Source organism: Haliaeetus leucocephalus, unplaced genomic scaffold, assembly GCF_000737465.1.
Source record: "Haliaeetus leucocephalus isolate CR32 unplaced genomic scaffold, Haliaeetus_leucocephalus-4.0 Scaffold145, whole genome shotgun sequence".
NCBI classification, from domain to species: Eukaryota; Metazoa; Chordata; class Aves; order Accipitriformes; family Accipitridae; genus Haliaeetus; species Haliaeetus leucocephalus.
Genome location: NW_010972581.1, coordinates 399,550 through 420,580, shown reverse-complemented (window position 1 = coordinate 420,580; position 21,031 = coordinate 399,550). Strand labels below are relative to the sequence as shown.

General features: G+C 41.8%; 1 protein-coding gene across 1 annotated transcript in view; it reads right to left on the bottom strand.

Annotated features, from left to right (window-relative positions):
* EPHA5 (EPH receptor A5) overlaps positions 1 to 21,031 on the bottom strand; it is a 195,907-nt gene that overhangs the window by 35,958 nt on the left and 138,918 nt on the right. The window contains exons 6-8 of the mRNA XM_010561456.1: positions 11,127 to 11,251; positions 8,135 to 8,294; positions 3,977 to 4,079 (exon numbers count right to left, since the gene is read on the bottom strand). Coding sequence (XP_010559758.1) covers positions 3,977 to 4,079; positions 8,135 to 8,294; positions 11,127 to 11,251 — 388 coding nt within the window. The remainder of the gene's footprint in view (positions 1 to 3,976; positions 4,080 to 8,134; positions 8,295 to 11,126; positions 11,252 to 21,031) is intronic.

The window sequence follows — 21,031 nt, the reverse complement described above, 5'->3', positions numbered from 1 at the left end:
AGTGGTTCTCCTTCCCAGGCTGATGCAAACCTGGCTTCTTACCTCAGATGGTAGGAAGAAAGGGGCTGATGCCACAACAACTGCAGCACCTTATTGCTCCTTGCAAGACGGAGCGCAAAGATCTTTGTGACTGGCATTATCCAACACAGACTGTAAAACAAAAGTCTGTAATGATTTTAGATTAATATATACTTCAATCAGGAACAATAATGCCAAGCGGCATCTAATTCAAGCACTGCTAGGAAAGCAAAATTTATAGCCTTGCTCTATCTGTAAAATGCATTGCGCTTTTGAGAAGAACACATAATCCTAACAAAACAAAGATAATAACAACTCCGTGTTCTTTAATTTAATGCTTGTAGCTGGTTTAATAATAGATTTTCAATCCACTTTTCTTTTTTTGCTGAGACAACTACAGTCTGATTTAGTGAACCTCTTTGATTTGTAATCCTGATCGTTATATTATTAATATGCCCTTGATGGAAAGAGCAGGATAACTTAAAAAAGCGATCAGCTATTCTGCTTGGCATTTATGACCTTGGTCAGAGAATGCATTATTTACAGGAAGAGTTTTCTGGAGCATCTGCAAGTAAATCAGCTCTGAAACGCAGCTTAATTGTTTAGGGCAAAGCACATTTAGTTTCAAATTCCCAGGAACCTCCAGCTTCAGACACAAAGCGCATTTTCACAGATGGACACTGGCATGTGGAAATGCCACCATGACTACCGTTCAGCTGACCTTTGGTTTAGGGCCAGCTGCCAACGGGAAATGCCAAGCTGTTACTTACCTTCGTTCAAAAGAAGTGAGAAAACTGCAGAGATACTTGAAAGCAAATAAAGGGGAAGAGGTGTGGAAACTTCTGCCTCCAGGGACCTAACAGAAAATAAAAAGTCTGCAGAGCCCAGCAAACCCCTGAGTCCTATGGCTGGGAAACTTCTTTCCAAGCTGATGAGAGCAGGAGGACATCCCCTTCTCACTGCAGGACTGCTCTCAAGCACCTGCTCGCTTCAGCCTGGCACTTGGGAGGATAGGCACAAAGAGATGCCATACAGCATCCTGGGGAGGAATATCCTAATTCTGAGGTGCCGAGGGCCTCCCAGGGAGCCTGAGAGCAGCACGGAGCCAGCAATGAGGACCGTGTTTGCAGGAGCTGGCAAGGCTATGTCCTCAGTGCTGCAGAGCAAGAGTGTTTTTCTCCTTAGCTTTGCTGCTGGGCAATACCTGCTCTCCTACATTAGCAGAAAAGATAGAGCCTGGGCTTTGTACAGCTTACTTGGCGTGGAAAGCAGTGGTGATTCCAGCTGGAGCAACTCCTGGCATTCAAAATATCTATTTTTCTAAAAGCAAGTACGAGAAAGAATTAGGAAAGGAAATTTAACCCCCTGGAACCAGGCACTGGAACAACATAACCACTCCAAAGATACAGGAAATCATCTTCCAGAAACAGGTTAAGAGCTTCAGAAAGGGATTATCCCATGACTTGGAATGTGTTTATCGTCCCTGCAGTGTCACAGCAGGAGAGTCACTCCACGAATTGTCTCGATATCTTATCCAAGGCAAAGCAGCATGAGTGACACATTTCAGCAGCATCTCTGCTTCTTCCAAACAGGAGCAATTTTTTTGTTTTGCTTTGTTTAATTTCAAATTGGCTGTCAGCTTTCTGGGGTTTATTTTTCTGTTCTCACAAGCCACTCGGCGCACTAGATGGGCTTTAAAATTCATGGGAACTCAAAGCAGCCGAAAAGCTCTGTGGTTTTGAAGCCAAGTCTCTAACAACGGACCAAATCTTGGTGCTGGAGGCTTCTCCGCCACCTCCAGCTGAGGGATTGGGTTCTTCCCAGTTTAGAGGAAGGGTTGAAAAGATAAAAATGGACCAAGAGCTCAACTCCCTGTGACTGCCCCTTCCCATACGTCCAGCATGGCACCATGGAGAAGCTCCTGGGAACATGCATCTGCCATGGGGTTCACAGAGAGAGGTGTGAGTACAAGGTAGGAGGATTAAGGCAGCAGCAGAGGCGGCGATAAAACTCTAGACAAATGAGACAAGGGCTTTTATAAACATGCCAAGAGATAAAGAGCCAAGAGGAAGCACATCCTGGAAAGCCCATTAGGGCAAAGGACAGAAAGAAATAACTGACGAGAATTGCTGACAAACGGCTCGGGCTTTGCAACTGCTTTCTTGGACCAGAGAGGGTAGCAGCAAAAAGGAGACCTGCAAGGGCACATCCTCCCCAAAGGGGTCCCAAGTGCTTGCCAGCAACTGTGGGAAGAGCAAGAGCTGCTGGCTGTGACGCAATTGCGATTCCTTATGGCCACGGAGGGATATACGTCCCTCCACTTGCAGTTCAGCCCCCTAGACTCTTCCTTGCAGAGATGCCAGGCTACATCCATAGCTTCCCTACATCCACGCATGCATCCTCCTGTTTGAATCGATACAAGCATGCATCCAGGCTGGGGGAGGCCAAAGTCCACATCCCCCCGCTCTGTTCGAGGAGGGATTTGACTCAAAACCTCCAGCCTTTAAGGAGAGACTTGAACTCCTGCCTACAGCGTTCAGAGCCAAGTCTTTTTGGCCACAGCTTTCCTCTAGCCCCTGGTGTGAATGCCCTGTAGCCATTCAACCCCCCCATGCCACTGCATACCTCTCACGCAGACAGAAGCATTTACTTTCCCATTTTTAAGCCGAACAAGTCACTCAAAGCAGACAGGAGCTCGAACAGCTGAGCTGGAAGAGACTGTCAGTCTCTGACCTTGAGTGGAAATGAGTCTGGCAGCACACTTACCTTTTAAGACAGGAAATAACTGTGTCCTTCCATGGATGCCTTACACCTGGGGACAGAGATGCTCAGCCTGGCTGGATTTCACCATGCTGCATTCGCAGACTGATACCCTACCTCCTCTGGGAAATAAGACCCTCAGCCAGTATGTCCGCTATGGGCACAGTTCCTCTGTGACTGTCTTGTAACTACTCTTAACACTTAATAATATCTTGTAATTTACAGCCACCTTGCTAGACCCGAGCTTAAGACAGACTTGTATCATGAAAGCAACAGCAGGTTGATGGGTATCTTAGAAGCATAAAAGTTTACTTTGCACTGAAAACAAATTCAGCCTTATCAATAGATGCACCTCACATTGCTTTGCATGAAGGATGTTGCATCGTTTGACTACTGCTGTTAAAAAATGTACTAATACACATGAAGTATATGAAACAAGTGCCTTTTGTGCTGGCTGCTACGCAAATTTAGTGCCGCAGTACAAACTGATCCCGATACAAGCCAGATTCCCTCCCAATACCACAATCCCTTGTTCACAAACAAGTTCCATCAACTTCCATTAGAGTTGTCAAAGATGGTATAGCCCAGGCTTTCATCACTTGCCTATGTTTAAGCACATGAGAAGTCAATGGGATCACTTGATGGTTTGAAGCTGAGCGTCTCCCTCCGTGGGGGGAGCTCTCTGTATAATTTACTAGCGCGTGGGGAACACATTAGTGTCCTACACATGAAAAATGAAATCCAGACCTGACCAAAACTTAGTGCGTTTGGCCATTTGGCTGGATTTCTTCTCTTTTTCTTTGCAAGTGTTTTCCTGAACCCAAGTTTTCTCTGTAAGCAAAGCCCATTGTGAGCTCTGAGTGCAAACATATGGGCTTCAGGATATTTTACCTGTAGTAACATGTTCTGCTTATTTTTAAAGGAATGTGAAAACACTCCTGTGAGAATCAAGTCGAATAATCAGGGCCAGTCTATACAGAGATGAAAATCATTGGGAAGTGAACTACATCTGTGAGCGAGCCTCTGCCATTCCTGCCTGTCCAAACAGATCAATCAGCCCACCTTCATGCTGTTTTACAGTGCTACCACTCGACAGCTTCGTTCACATGCTGCTTTCACCTAAATTGTGCTAATCAGCTGGTCAGATAAAGTTATTACAAAAGTTGGAGAAGTATAAATACACAGCTTCTTCTCTTACCTTCCGCTGAGAAGGAAACCAATAACAACAGCCAGCAGAATGACTCCCACTGTTACAGACACAACAATTATAGGAATCTGGCTCTGGTCGCTGGATGCAGCTACTGCTGAGATGAGAAACAGAAAATGGAGATTAAGGTTAAAATGATAGTCAGCACTCACATGAATCTTTCTAGTGAGGCTGCCAATGAGGTTTCAAGTCTTACCAGTTTGTTTCTTCTTTTATGGTTTGTGTTTTCCCCCTTTGCTGTCTGTTTCTCGTTTGGAAAGGAAATGGGCGGAAAGAAACCAAACACACACGCAAAACCAAGCCAAAACCCCAACAAAATCGCATCTCATCACTGAATTCAGAAACCAAAGTGTTGCAGAATGCAGCCTTTGAGTTTGCAAAGTCAAATTTGTCTTTCTGGCTTAGCTGCGTTAGAAATCACAGAGATAAAAGATCAAAACCCAACAGGTTCCCATTTGCAGAGAGAACATTTATGGAATGTTATTAAGAGACATAAGCAGGATCTCTGTAATTAAACAGCATTACCTGCCCTGCAAGAAGCTATAAACAATTAAAAACTAACTCCTTGTGGCATCTATGTCACATGGCTAGTAGGTGCCCTCTGTAAAACAGGAATTTTTTAAGACACATGCACCGGTTGGTCTTTTTATTGGCCAAGGGAAGCAGAACTCTCCTAGCCCATGCCTTGTAAAGAGCCCTCCTGCCAAAAGGCAGGAGACAAGTCCTGTGATCAAGATGCCAGCAGAAAGGTCAGGAGAACTGGGGTTTGCCACAGGTTAAGTAAGAGTAGGTAAGCAAGCCCCTGCAGCCTGTAAAATGGAAATGCTAACACCATTTTTATCTTGTTTATCTGCTTTGCACTGCAGGGGAAGGAGCCCATCTCTCCTCAGCAGTTTGCATGTGGGGTTCCCCAAGCAGAAACCAAAGCCTCCTCACCCTGCCCTCTCCACTGCCAGCTTATTTAGCTCCATATATTTAACCACCCTGGGGTACAAATCTGGCTTCCTCCCTGCAAAACCAGCTTGCCAGCGTAGGCGCTGCTGTTGTGTGGGGAAAAACCTCATTATAGCTCCTACTGTCGTGCCAGCCCCGGATGAAGCTTCATCCACCCCGGGGAGCAGCAGGAATCGATAGTACACTGAAGAAGCCTTTAACTAAATAAGTGAAGTAAAAAGGGGTTCTTAGCACAGGATTAACTTTATGGAGGCTATAAAATAACTGAATATAGTCCCATATTAATTGTTAAAAGAAAAGAAAGACAAAAAGGTATGGCGTTAAGCATCGATTTGCAATGGGTTTCCAGTAGCTCTGCGTACGGGAGCTCTCCAGAGCTCAACGAGCAGTGTGGACCTGCTACAGCAATGTAAATGATTTCAGAAGGATTGGCTGCGATACATTAAATATTTAATGTTAACTGCTTCAAATCCGTGCCATCATCCAGAGATTTTATTAGCCTCACAAATTTATGGAGGCTCCTTAAGATGATGTTTTATTGCTTTCTTGACAAAATAATTAAAAAGAAAAACATTTAAAGGAGAACATTAAGCTGTGACTGGTGTTTTTTTGCACAGCTCGAGGGATGGGGAAATGAGATAAATCCTGCTGTGATCTATGGCAGCTAAAAAGCCTGAATTCAAAAGCCGAGCTGGAACCTTGTTGCCATTTAAAGCTGGGGGCGGGGACCTGCATTACCCATCCTCAACTGGGTGACATGTTCTCACTCCTGCCTGGCTGACCAGCTGGATTAGCTCACCAATCCAGCTGAAAACCAGCTTTTGGCAATGTTAGTTTTATCAGGGCTAGACAAGCTCAGTGGCATTTGGAAAGGACAGCGGCAAGTAGATACACCCAGCAACAGACTGACCCAAATAAAAAACTTCCGCTGAAAAATGCAGCCCTGGCTGCATTGCAGCACTTTGCAGAATTGCACATGCAGGCAACAGTGTGTAAAAAAACCCCCGAATCTGGAAAAAGAGAGAAGTCCAAAACAAGCAATGGCTTCCCCCTCATTGCATTTCTCAGGCTGTTGTTTCATATTTCTTCCAAGTGTATTAAAAATAACTTTACAGAAACCTTGCGAACTGGAAACAAAACCTGTTGTTTGGTCCAAACGATTTTGGAGGCTGGTTTTGATTCTCACAACAGTCACTGAAAGGTTTTTATTTGTGCTTGAATCAAAATAATTTGCTTTGGCTCTAACAAGAGGTTCAGATCTGCACTCCGATGTAGCGGTGAGATTTCGATCTGTGCTTGCTTTCAGATTCACCAGGTCGTGCAGGAAAGCAGTGGGAGCCTGGTCACACTCCTGGCACTAATATTGACTTTACACAGGGCCTTGGAAAAAAAAATTTTAAAATCACTTTTTAAAAGATTTTAAATGTCAAATGGCACTGCATTTTGCAAGATACTGAGGCTCACATTGCATTTCAATTCTACCAAGCATTTAAACATCCAGTTAAGTCCTGCTTCAGCCAGAGCTCAAGTCCAACACAGGAACAGTTCCCAGCTCCCAAACTGGGGACCATGCAGTAGGTATTCCTCCGACTACGCCAGCAGGTCCTTAGTATCAGAGAAGTACCTACTCCTCTGCCTTTAAAACGCTAAAAAGACTGGGGTACAGGTGTGACTAAATGACTCTTGGGGTTTAAAGATATTACCACATGATGTCCTCAAAATTCCTGATTAACACACATACTTACATGATGGGCTTTACAGAAGTGCCATTATTTTTGGACCAGGATCATAGGTACTGGTGGCACTGGATCAAATGTGCATATATTTCATGTATTATTTATTAATAGTCTGGAACACTATTACTCAAATGACTCTAAACTAGAAACTTTCCAACTGCAAGCAAAATTTCCTTAGTATAATATAGAATAATTTTCGGTATAACATGATTTTGTTGCTACTTATAGGGCACAATTAATGGTTAATACAATAAGAAATACATTAAATAGACCATTCTTATTGCATTAATGTTTGCATCGTGATGCAATTTGCACTGTATTAGTTCTATCACTGGCTCCACAGCTACATCTGCACATGTATAATGATTCCTTTAAAATCTATTACAGCTTCAAAGGTAGCATGCATTGAAAAGACAACTTGGCATCTTATTCTCAAAGATGATGAATTTTAAATGAACTGGAGTAATAGTAATGAAAGTATTGACGAATTTAAATTTCCAAGGAAAACATACAGAAAATAGGCTCTTTCCCACAGGAATGAACAGTGTATTTCCACCAGAAAATTTCTCTTTCATGCAAACAGTATAAAAAATTAATAAATGACAGTTGTACAAACTGAAATAGATAAGACATATTTTCTGAGGGAGGAAATTATCTTTGACACATCTGCAAAAATTTGGTAATCGGGACAAAAAGAATTTCCCCACAGCTGTGCCTGAACACAGGGGAAAGAGCAGCTGAGCCTCTATGTGCCTCAGGAGTTCAGCCTACCACAGAATCTGCTTCAGAATCCAGACCTGGATGATCAGATTAATTTAAAAAAAAAAAAAAAAAAAATTAAATTCAAGCCCCACAAATTTGTAACAGGCCAAGCAAAAGTCCTGTGCCTGCAGTGCATATTTTTCCCATTTCTGATCACAAGTCAAATTCCGTTCCTCGAGGCTGTGGCATTGGCAGCCAACAGAAACCATCTTTCAACTTGACAGGAACTTACACCAAAAGATGCTAATGCTAGTTCAATTCTTCCCCTTGCAGAGAGGCACCATTTCAGGTTTTTTTCCCCAGAGGCAGATATTTGAGAGAGCTCAGCATCCTCTGCAGATAGCCATTAAGAGGTACAGAGGAGCAGGTATCATCCCCTCTGTCCCTCCTGAGAGGAGGGCCCTTGTCCTCTCTTGCATCAGCTCTCATAAATACAGGATTTTTCCAAGCAGGGAACGCTATGAATTTCTGGAGCCTGAAGACGTCCTGACTTCAATTCCCACCTCACCGTGTGAGTTGAGGAAGCAAGGACAGATGTGTTAGCCTGTCTAGTGCACGGTCATGATGTGCCTGGTGTTTCCAAAGTCAAGAGATGAGGCCAGGACAAGGAAGAGCTCTCTGCAAAGGTATCGATCCCCTGACTCATTACTGGTAACCGTTCCAGAGACATGGGCTGACAGTAATTAAAAGGACTTACACACTGGGCTGGTTTCAAACTCAAATCTTCGGCTGAAGCCACCGTAGCCGGCAGCTGTCCGGGCTCGGATCTGGAAGACATACGCCGAGCCTGGTTTCAAGCCATCTGCTGTAATCGTCGTCTCTTTGGATTTGATGATGGTGTAGCTCGTCTCCTGGTCCTTTTCCCAACCCCCCAGCAAAAAACACAAAGTTGAAACACACAAACAGTGGCTCTTGGAGAAGACAGACTCTTAACAACCCCCACAGCAATGTTACAAAGGATGACTGAAATATGCATTTTTGAGGATCTCTTCCTCAAAATCCCCCTCTGAAGGCCATTTCTGCAGTACAAAATGTGAGATCTGATTTTCTCTTTCATAATCAATGACTCTAGGAGGCATGAAACAGAGCAGAGGGACTTTCCACCCATAAATGACAATACATGGACCAAACTGGCATCTGCAGTAGGAGTAGCTTTCCATTGCTCAGGATGTACACAGCCCAGGGCAACAGAAAGGTTCATCCTACAGAGACCAATCCCAAGGCACGGAGAAGAGGAAAAAAAGTCCCATCGCCTTAGAAAGGGATTTAAATTTATACCAAAACAACTTCCCAGTAATGTAATTAGGCCTAAAGGAACATAATATATTATATGTTGTACAACTTTATGCTGGCATTTCTAGAACCATGAATTAGACCTTGGGAAGGGGATAATAAACCAAAACTCCAGGAAAATACCTAATTTTGCATTGTTCTTCTCAAGCAACAAACTTGAAGAAAAATTGCTGAAATAAATCTTCATTTACATCAGTTTCTAATGCAAAAGAGTTTCAGTTCTTTGATTAAAATTTTGCTCAAATGCTTGGTAATTACTCTTAGAATTATTTACTGTAACATATAATCTAGACAAGAGCTCATAAATTAAGGTCTACAAACTTGGAAACTGCTTTTTATTCACCATATCCTCTCAGATCCAAATTATTATGAGGTAAACAGGAATTCTTAGTAATTCCCTACCAAGAGTTCTGCATAGCTCTTAAGATCTGCACCGATTTTTCATTTTTCTTTTTAATTTAATGGGCAACTTTCCATAGACAGTAATATGCCTGGATAAGGCCCTGGGAATCTCCAAATGTAGGATTAGAGATTTTCTCTGTAGTTACACAAGACTGTTTTGGAGAAATGTGTGTATATGTATATATATATATATGCACAACTTTTTTTTTCTTATTAAGGAGCGATTTCTCTTAAAGGAATGCGAACTGACAAAAGTCAATTTTCCAAAATATTTAAAATAGATCATTCTCATCCCTTGGAAATGAATGCTGCAAATTGACTCTTATAAAGGGCTGAAAACTGAGAGAATATAAATGACAGTAGCAACAAACAAGAAGGATTAAGGACGACATCCCAAATCTAACTCAATGACTGGTTAAAAAGCAATAAGTGAACATTAGGTCACATCTTTGCTTGTATGTCAGCCCCATTAGGTTTTCAATACACTGTTGCCTTCTGCAAACATATAAACACTTGAGCTTTCCTACAGAAAACACTAAGCTTCACTATTAGCCTGAAAGAAATAAATCAAGACAGCATAAACTCAGACTGGCTGTAGCTACCTCCCCGTGAAGGACTTGTACTTGAAGAACTATCTACTGAAGCTATTTCAGACTAGTTCTGGACCACAAATGCAACATTTTAAGCCCTTCCCACACCCCCAATTTGTTTGAAAACAAACTAAATAAAACAAATACATGGATTTTTTTGCTTTAATTATTTGTTCATTATCAAGATTTCTAGAGGCTAATCTTTCCAGGCCACTCCACGGTAAGGATTCAATGCGCCACAACGGTCGTTCAAACAAGCTAATAACAGAATCAGTAATGGATTATTTCCAGCAATATCATATCCTGATTCTTGCTTTGTGCTTTAATTTTTTTTAAAACCTCAGCCCTATTTAAGCCACTCGCACATCTTGTGCCCTTGCCCAAGCTCCCTCATCTGCAAAACTAATGTTGATTTTATCCTGACGCAGAAGATTTCTGAAATTCTTTCCCCTGTTTGCACAGGTTGCTTGAGCAGGTCCCTCCCGTGGTCAGAGAAAGAAGAGAGGAGGAGAAGGACCCTAGTCCATGTTGAGTGGTTTCACCTGGGTCATGGACAGAACTAATGGAAGATCTTCCTTAAAATAGAAATATAGAAATTCAACCCCCCAGAAAAGTGAATTGTGACTCAATTTCATTATTTTCATGTAGAAAGCCTGGCTATTTCAGAAGAAAAAAGAACACCTTACAATTCCAGCTAAGGCAAGAAACTGCTATTCAGTCAACTCTTGCAAACCTGATTTTTGGAAATCTAAGATTTCCAAAGATCTAAGGCTGCATTTCTCAAAAGATGCTATTTAGACAAAGTGCATTTGTTACCATTTTCATTTAAACTGCATTATTTTTGCAGGAACAGAACAAGTCACCATTTGAAATGAAGACTAGGAAAGGCAAGTTTCGTAGCAAGAGAGAGTGTTTTCCATTAGACTGAGAGCAAGAGCTGGAAAAGCCAGGCAAGCTTTTAAGCCAGGATGTCCTTCTTCACATCAGAGCAGATACAGTCTCTCCACAAAAATCTTTCTCCTGTCCTTACACCGTGGATGCAAAAATCAAGTGAGAAATTGAAATACCAAAGGCAAGGGATAGCCTAACGTTTCCAGGAGGAGATAGACGCTTGATCCCAAACCCCTCCTATTTTTAACAAATGAGCAAGCTCTATCTTAATGTGATAAGGCCGGAGAGGAATCTGACACACAGATTTAATGTATTTGTTCAAGAGAAGTGGCGCACTAATGGAAAACAACACCCTCATTTCAAGTCTTCCTAATCATTTACTGCAAAATCAATCTGACATTGATTTATGCATAAAATCACTCCATTCCCTTCCATGACTCAAATAATTATAACTAAAAGAAGAGGACAGTAAAGAGAAGGTACTTGGGATGCTCAGCAATCAGTCCGTCACACCTTTTCAAAATATTTGATTTCGTATTCCAGGATGATGCCGTTGGGTCGATCTGGCTCCTGCCAGGAAAGGGAGATGCTATTTTTAGTTATCTTCCCTTTTTTCACACTACTGACTGGAGAAGGTGCTGCAAGACAGGAGAAAAACAGAACAGACAAAACCCATGGTTAGTAAGATGTTCTGCCCCTGCCAAAGTCAAACTCATCAGCGCATCCTTAACTGCTAGGCGATCTTTAGCTACTGCAGATCAGCAGGGCCTGTTTTCACCTTGGTGGTATTTGCCCACTTTTAACAACTGGACTCGCACAGATTTTCAGCAGCCAAGGATCTGACCAGCATCACCCACCCGAGCAAAGTAACAACATGAACTACCATCAGCAACTTATACATCCACCTTGTCTTTTCAAGCACTTTTCAAACACATCAACCCCACACCTTGCCTTTTCAAATGTGTCGGGGGCTACATTATCAGTATTACATGTTGATTACCTATTGATTGCTTTCAGCTGCTTTGAAGTTATGTATTTTTCAGAAGACCTTAGATTATGTGGGCTCCTTAACTAATTTTTTTTGTCTGGTACAATAGGTAAAGCCTAGGCACCTTCCAGCCCCCTCCTTCCAGAAGCAAGAAACAGGGTAGCAAGGCCATTACAACCTTTATAATTCAATTGCTCTCCATAAACATCGCTAGTGTGTTACAGCTCACATAGCGATGCTAACTCCTTGCAAGTGGCACCTGTAAAGATTTTAATGGCAACCACAGTTTGGAATTTTGTGGCATGCTTGGGGAAGCTGCAGCATGAAAGCAGCCATACTAGCTCTGCTTATTATTTTAAGATGCTACCCTGAAAGGTTATCTGCCCTTCACAGCACACCAGAAACAGGCTTGATCCTTTGTTTTCAGTCCGATATCTGCAGAGACTTTTCAAGTCGTGGCTGTTGCCACCCCTGCCAGCTCCCTAGCAAAAGCTGCTATGGACAATGCAACCCCAACACCCCAGGTATTTCATGCCAGAGATTAGGAAACAACACTGAGTGAAAAGATGGGATGAAATTCATAGTCTCTAATTTGCAAGGCCAAAAGCAGCTTCTCCAGAGGAAAAACCAGCCCATGTCTGGCCGAGGGCCTTCGACTCACCCTCTGGACATGCCAGCTCTTGGCAAGGATTACAGGGGAGCTGGGGAGATCCATGGCAAAGACTTTTGTGGCTATCTGGGGAACTGAGTGCAAAGAGTAGTAGCAAATGACCACATTTTATCTTCCAAAATGTATTTGGAACTACAAAAAAGACGACATCTATATGCAGGACTAGCTAATTATCATCATACTAAAAAAATCCAACCCATTAAGTAAAATAAAGACAACAAACAAATGAATTTTGCCAGGTCTGATCTTCAGCCAAAAAGAGTAAGGGAAGAGCTCCAGACAATTATCCCTAGACTGAAGGTTAGCAGCAAGCCTTCTCTTTTAAAGCAAGCTCCTTCATCTCAGTCTCTTTTTGGCCCCAGTTTTTCTCATTCCTGTTTATTGATCTCTCCCCAGCTTGGCTCTTGGAGGATCCTGAAAGGTGTTGACCATTTCCATATTGCTTTCTGCTGGAGAGCTGGCATCAAGCTGCACAGACAACACTCACTTTTTAGCTGTGCATCCACCACTGTGCTCACAAATGGTCCACTGAGCAAGTAAAAACCATCTTGATTTGAATGACGATTATGTTACTTATGTAGACACTGCACAGTGATCACCAACAATTTTTCATCTGCAAAAGTCACCTTACCCTAAGCTGATGTCCTCCACAATTTTCTGGGCTATGTGAAGGGAAATAACAACCTAGACTCAAACTTCTAATCTGGTATAGGACTTCCCATTAATTAATCCAGGTGCCTAAATACATGTTGCGCATGCATGTTCACAGCAAGTTGAGCTGTGCATGTGAGATATACTGTCCGTGCACATGTGTATGGTCAAATGTGTTAGCCCAGAGAAGACATAGTGAGTAGTGAACTCCCTTAAAATAGGATAAACTTCCCTTCTAATGCAAAGGGAGCTACATGGTTTTCAGAGGCATCAGAAAACAAGTCTCACTGTGGGGTGGTGGTGCTAAACAAGAGGCAATTCTACAACCCTAGTTAAATAGACAGTACTGATCACTTCTCACCATGAGCCACTCAGAAGCTATATATAGGGGATGGAAACACCAAAGTACTCAGAAAAAGGGCCCCGTGCCCCTCTGGGACTGTTTTCCAATGCCCCCAAATCCCTGCAATGCCTATCCCAGGCTTGCAGAGCTGGCAGCAGAGGTATGGCAGGATGGAGCATTAAACCTTTTAAAACTCCTATTAGCAAAAGCAAACTTGAGACGTGCAGTGAAAGGAGACCTCAGCCCTCCTTGGTATCAAATGCCTCTCAGGAAGACAAAACCCATGCAATTCTCAGTGTCGAGATCGCCTGACCAAATAATGGACTTTTCATCCACTTATTGAGGTTTCCTTAAGTGTTTATAGGACCGAGGCTCACAAGTGCTTTAAAAACAAAAGAACAATGCAAGTGCTCCTGAACTCTGCTGCAAAATCTTTCCCTGGGAGGTTCAGGGGAGTTTAGCTCTCCTTCGCGTGCATCAGCACAGTACAAGACAAAATGCACCACCAGCCATCCAAAAGTGCCTGTCAATCTCCCTACTCCCCTAAAACAGAGCACCCTCTTTAAAAAGCAGTGTGTAAAAAGCTTGGCTACTCAACAGCTTCATGGACTTAAATGTATTGCCACGCAAGTCTCTAACACGTTCAATCGTGGCTCTGCAGAATGCTCTGCTCTACCAGGAAAAGGAGGGAAGATAAGAAAATGAGTAACCCAACTCTCAAAGTAAATTAGAAAAGGAGTAACTGTATCCTTTTTGAATCTCCTTCAAAAGAAGCGTTAAAGTGTAACCGTGAGATAAAGGCCAATTAAGTAAATTCAATAAATCCCAGCGGTGCTGGAATGATACGGCAACTACTCTGCATCCTCAATGCACAGAGATTACGATGCTCTGAACTGAAGGAAGGAAGGTATAAGTATTTTAGAGTTTTCTTTGTCAAAGAAAATGTAATCCAATCCAGGCAAGCGGACAAAGTCTGCAATCATTCCATCTTAAAAGCCTGCAACTGGATACTGTGCTATATGATCTCAGGAAAATAAAAGGATTACTTGAGACTTGCTTTTCAAAGGTCACTGCTTCTGCAAGGGCAGCATCCTCTTAACAGAAAGAAGCCAAGCCATGGAGCACTTCCATTTGGAGTACAACATGTAAAAAAATGAATTCACATCAAGACTTAAGATACATAAAGCTGTAATCTCCCATGTTTCTTACGTAAGCAGGTAGAAGTCTTGTTCAAATCCCTGCCTTGACACTACAAAGGGAGGATGTACATTGTGATTGTTCACATGTTGCTTTACAAGTAATCTGCACATATGCATTAATTTCTCAGCAAGACACTCAAAATCAAAGAGGGATATTACAACATTTACATTTATGTTTGCCATTTCTTGAAAACAGCCATGCGTGTGATGAAAGCAAACAGAAGATATAACAAGGTGTGAAATAGCTAATATACATTTTTGCTTTCCTGAGACCAAAATTAATGAGGAAGCTAATAAAAGCACAGAAAACTGATTCTATCTTTTTTTGTCGTTGTTCTAACATTTCTTAAGAAGAATAAGGGGACTTACCAAATACGGAAATTAAAGTTTCTGCAGAAGATGCATCATTAGTCACATCTGAATAAGTACAGGAGATGTTTTCATGAGGAACAGACCTCTTAGGACATTCCTCCTCCGCACATTTGATAATGATATTAGCACTGAATTAGCCATCTAGGCACCAAACCCAGTATTTACAACATACTGTGCTGTGTCCCACTAACATCTAACATACAATGATGCTTAGTTGAATAAAACATTAATTATATTTTAAGAGAAACTAATGTTATCAGGTGAATGACCACTGCACCAAGATAAAACAAATAATCCAGTTTCTACATCTCATGGTCTATCTAATGCTCTCTCCAGCCCAATTACTTTTGCCTTGATATTTTTCACTCTGGCAGAAACAACATCTAATGGTTCCTCATCTCACCCTTAGCCTGACAGCCAGTGAAGTTTTCCGCTTCTGATAAAAAAAACCCCAACAAACTAGCCCCCTTCACCCTCAGTGCAAAAGCCAAGCCACCAGCCCAGGACCTTCAATTCAGCTTTAACTTCTGCCAGGAGAGATCCTCACTTGGAGCAACCCAGAGTAGCCCAGGAAGAGATGCTGATTTACATAGGCAAAGGGGCTGGCACCTCTCCTTTCTTTGGCTTTCCAGGTATCTGGGCTTCTGGTCCCTTTCCAAAGACAACTAAGGCTTCAAAGAGGAAGATCCTGCTGCTACCATCTCTGTCCTGGCTGCTGTTATGGACATCTATGACATATATGTCTACAGATATAGACATCACCTTTATACAGACATCTGTGTTATGGATTTTCATGTCTTTGTCATGTGTTTGCAATTTCTTTTACTGTGATTACATTCCTATGTGTGCAGACATTTGGGATCTCACACTTCAGACCTCACAATACACCTTGGGGTTCCTCCTTCCATGTGACGCCAGACTTTTGCAGTCTGAATTTACACCAGAAGATTTAAAAGTCAAATTAATGCTTGTGATTAAATCAATACCTTCATCTGTCATCATATAACCAAATAGTTATGCTACCATTAATGCAGTTATAAAGCCAGGTTTAATTGAAGAAAATGAAACCTGTATCAGAAGAGTAACCACAAGACAAGTAATTCTGGTTCCACTTCAAAAGCCTGGTATACTGCAATTTTTCACTCAGTTTCTAATTAATGACATTATTGAATTTTTTTTCTCAGGCCTTTGGTGACTTCAGAGTTTAGAGCAAGACCTGCATTATTCACCGAGTCACACTAAAGGTATGTGAAATTGCAGGTGGCTTCAAGCAGTAGATTCATTTTAAACAAGATACATACATTAGTTAAAACAGAAACACTGTTTTGAGAAAAAAAAAAAAAAGACTTCACTGTATTATGTCTTTGCATTTCTGTATAGAAACAAATACATTTTTAGAAAAGCTCAACACCCAATGGCTCCCCTAAGGGTACTTTTACTGCAGATACTATTCCTGGGTCAGAACTTAGCATTTAAGGCATAATTTGACTTTTGTGCTGCAATTTTTAATATCCCAAAGTGTACCCCAGTTTGCCGGATAATGGGTTTCAAAACTGTTTGTCACTTGAGGACAAGTAGTTGCAAACCATGCCTGGCTAGTTAGGCAAACAGTTTGGACCTCAATTTGCAGGTGCTTGTAAGTGCTTCTGAAAACTGAGTCCAGAGAATGAAAGGTCATTGGACTACGTAGCATTAAATGCCATTTCAATTTTATCTGAGACCTTATATTGGATTTCAATGATGCACAGGACCTAAATAGTGCAAGGGGGTAAATTTTAGCCCCAGGATTAAGTTCAAAGACCTTGCCAAATATTTGCCCAATCCTAAAACATGTTTCATATGTGGAGATGATCTTCTTTCGAATGATTTTTCAAGGTCTCTCTTGAGCAGACGGGGACTTCACCCTGGGCCTTTTCACATATCAAATATCAAAACAAGAACACAGTCTTCAAATTTCCTTGGTAACAAATATATAGTGTTTCTTCACATCTTCTACCTCCCAAGATGAACACCTGAGGTGATTGCCAGGTCTTAGACCAATTTACAGTGTCTGTTACCTACCTCCATTTTGAATGCCTCTGAAACCTGAGATGCCTTGATGTGTGCCTTGAAACAAAAGAGGTCACACAAGAGAGAGGAACCCAATTCAAGCACTCAGTGGCCCCAGAAGAAGGCAAGACCCCGTTTTTGTAACATGAGTCCATGGCTAACTCAAGCAACCAGATTTATCTCATATGAAAAGGGGTGATCTTTCAGGTGGTTCCCACCTCAGTCCCCAAAACATTATAAACGCAGCTCCTTGAGCTTGACAGCAGGACATGACTTGAAGCCCAAGCTGGTCACAGAGCCAAGGTGCTCCCAGACCTTGCTGCCTCCCAGCTGGACAGAGGTTTGGGTTTGTGCAAGTTGATACCCAAATTGCTGCCTAATTCTCTTGGAGAGCCTGTTCTTTCTTTGACAAAGCTTTGCTCAGATAATTTCTCTCTAGACTTCTAATCCTTGGACCTAAGATACCAGAAAAGTACCTTTGCTAAAGGCAAAGAGAGCAGGATGGATGCTGTGGTTTTCTGGACACTACTAACCCGATGCTTTTAATTACCAGCAGCCCCCCTACAGAGAATTGCTCATGGTTGGAAGATACAAAACAGAAAAAACACTTAAATTCATACTCACATTAGAGAGATAACAAAAGTAATCTGCATGCAATTTGCATTAGCACAGGGATAACGGTTAATATCTTAATTCTGATCTGTGTAATAACTCAGGAGATAGGCCTCATTGAGACTGGGACTGCAATGTACCAGTGTGGTCTAAGGCTTCAAGATTTACTGTGCCCCAATAGCCTGTTTTTGCTGTAATTCCACTGTGCTAGCACAACTTGGGGGAAGGAGGAGTGCGTGCACGCTACTATAAAATGGTATTAAAAGAACAAATAGTAAGAGAGCAGTATTACTGCGTGTACAAAAGCACTACTCAAATCCTCATTACATTAACTTGTATTATAAAAATGTATCTATAAAATATACTTCGTTAATAAGACTGATTACTGATTATTGATGCATAAGTTATGAAAACAATAAAATGCATCGCTTTAAAGCGTTTGTATGCAGACTTTTCCTCTTAATCAAAATACAGTGTTAATTGTAAAAAAGCAGGTCTCAACACATACTCCTGAAAGGACAGTGGATGCAGCTAACACAAGCTTTGCCATTCACAAAATATTTTGCCTTAGAAAAATACTGCTAAGACTCACTGAAGCGCCTACCTTTGTGGAGGCAACCCAGGCAGGTGTAGCAATGTCTCACCTCTGGCACTCCTTTCTGTATGCCCTGTTGCTGACTGCACAAATATTTCCAAAAATCACTGCTTTTGCCACAAAAAAAAGCAAATAACTTCTAAAAAATTTAGCATAACAAAGCTATGCCATGACACAGCTATCATATGTTGCAGTTGTGACAGGATTACTAGCAGATCCTAAAGACATCACAGAATCTGGGCACTAAACTATGGAGCCTTTGGCCAAGACTACTTCATCATTCCTCATGTGCACACCGCCCCATATACAATAGAGCCCAAATATTTAATGGAATCTATCACATACCACCACCATCTCCAATGCCGCATAATCTCGGGCAAGACTTTTATAAGCACATGATTTCAAAAAATAAATTGGATTCTTGCCATTTGCCTTCTCTTTACGGAGTTGTACAGACATGCTTTCAGCTCCTGGTAATCACAGACATGAGACACATACTTTTAAAGACTGGAAGCTGCCTGCAGGTTCCCACGATTTGCAGGCACAGGGCTTTAGGAAAACATGACCAGATATCACAAGAGAAAATTGCAGGTGATAGGAAACCTCCCTGCCCCTGGCAATCTTAAAAGTTGTAAATGAGAATAATGGCACTAGTGGTGGTTTATCTCCAGACAGCGCGAGCTAACTAGCATGGTCGCCATTGGAGATGCCCATTGTTGGGATGTAGAGAAATGAGAAATGTCCTGGCACTTCAGTTGTCAAGAATCCTCTCTACTCTGTTATTTTAATTTCTTTTGTGATTTCTGAGAAGACTTATCATAGACAACTGTAGAATATTGAGCACACTCATCTCGAGGGAGGGGAAGTATTACTTCCCGCTTGTTCACTCGACAAACACATTCAATGCCTTATCAGGAACATAGGTATATGAGAATTTTAAGGACTGTCTATATAATAAAGGCTACAAAGGGCACCATGCTCTGTAATGTCAACTGACGTAATTTTTTGCCCTTGAAACCTGAATGCTTGCAAACACTCACCTGTATTTTGCAGGGACTCCAAAGCCAGAGTCACAGACACCATAGTGCAAAATCCCTTTCATAAAGCTACAGACTGTTTAAAAAAAAAAAAAAAATTAAAAAATTGGCCTGGCAAGACTGGCCATGGCCATAATTCACTATTTGGGAAACTTCTTTCCAATTGCCAGGCCTAGCATACATTCATTTGTGCTTATGGCAGCATCAGCCCTGAGTCCTGCACAGACAGTTCCTGTTGGGCTGTAATTTATCCTGATCCCAGGAAGGGAGAGGGAGACATTAAGGCATCATGGTTTGCCCGGGCTCAGGGAAGAGGGCTCTCTCTGCTGTCCCTAGCAGGTGCTTGCACCTAAGGCCAAGGCGTACCTGAGATGAAGGGCTGCTGGAGCAGGGAAGAGAGGTGTGAAGGAATATCTTGCTACAGGGTGCAGATCCACAGGGAACTGCAATACGTGTTTTTCTTTTTTCTAAGGCCTCTGGAAATCAAGATACTAAGTTTTTCTCAAAGCTGGGGAACAGTTTGTGGTTAAGACCAGAGCCAGATTCCTTCACGCCACAGAAGAGCTGTAATTTCCCTATATTCCATTAGTGGTTTAGTTGTGAAGCCTAAGAATAAATACTATTGACTCACAAGACTCTTATTATAAATTCATTGCTAGCAAGGTGATAAGGACTCCAGCTCTGATCCATCAAAGTGCTTTGGGAAAATGCTTAACTTTAAGCGCTACCACTGCTGTCAGCACTTTGCTGGATCATAGCCACAGGGCTCAGCATTTTGCAGTAGAATCCTCATTATTGAGTGCATTTATCAGGTTAGCTTCCAACACACTTACCAGTGCCTCTCCTATCATTAGTAACCTAATATCTTATCTGCATTTAAGCAAAAGCTTCCTTTTAAAAACCACACGCCATTAAAAACAAAACAAAACCATAGTTACTGAATAAAATGCATAAAATGTGTGTGTTCCTGCTCCCTGCCATAACCCACCTTCTTAATTCCTATATTGGCTCCTTTCTTCATACAAGACATGCTGCATCCTTCTTCCAGCTGCTGTCAAACTCTAAACCCGGTAAATTCACAGACCATTTTTAAACTGCGTGGGAAATTTCCTTCTCTGCCAAGCCTGCCACTCTGTATGATACACCAATCAGTCTTGCTGATGAATTCTAATATTAAAGCCAAATTACTAAACACTCCAGTAAAATCAGAGGTGGCCAAATAAACTCCTTATGTTTCCACTTGAAGAATAGCTACCGAAGAGGTGCAGCAGGTCAGAGGGAAGAACGAAAAAGTCCTTAACTCCCGTGGTAGCTAGTTTTAGATTTCCTATGGTACTTGCTCCCTCCTACCACCACTGCTCTTCTCTCATGTCTCTTTCATAAATGGGATAAAAGCACGAGCCCACCACCTTTGACAGGACCCTGAGCTGGCCAGAGCTTTGCAGAACCATGGTCCAGACCTTTTCCATAAGCAAGTTCCCCAACGAAGACCAGAAGGCTTGAAATAAAATTCTTAAAAAAAAAAAAAAAAAAAATCAAACAAGTTATATTAGAACAAAAACCTAGAACAGTAAAACCTCAAAGTGACTAAAGCTGAAATGGAAAGGTTTATATACCTGTGGTTATATATATATATATACATATACACACACACACACACACACACCTGTGATCCATAAACCCACTCCCACCCTGTCCTTGGTTTCAGACTGACAGTGGCTTTTATGTATCAGGGCAAATGCTGTCCAGGCTATTACTGTTTTTAAGGGAAATGGCAGACAAATAGAAACAAAAATCTAACAGATCTCATCTTTGCTGCCAACCCAGACATCCTGCCCAGTTTTTTGAAACTTAGGTGTGACCATAGGTACCATTTGCCCTAAAATCTCAGGTTCCAAGCAT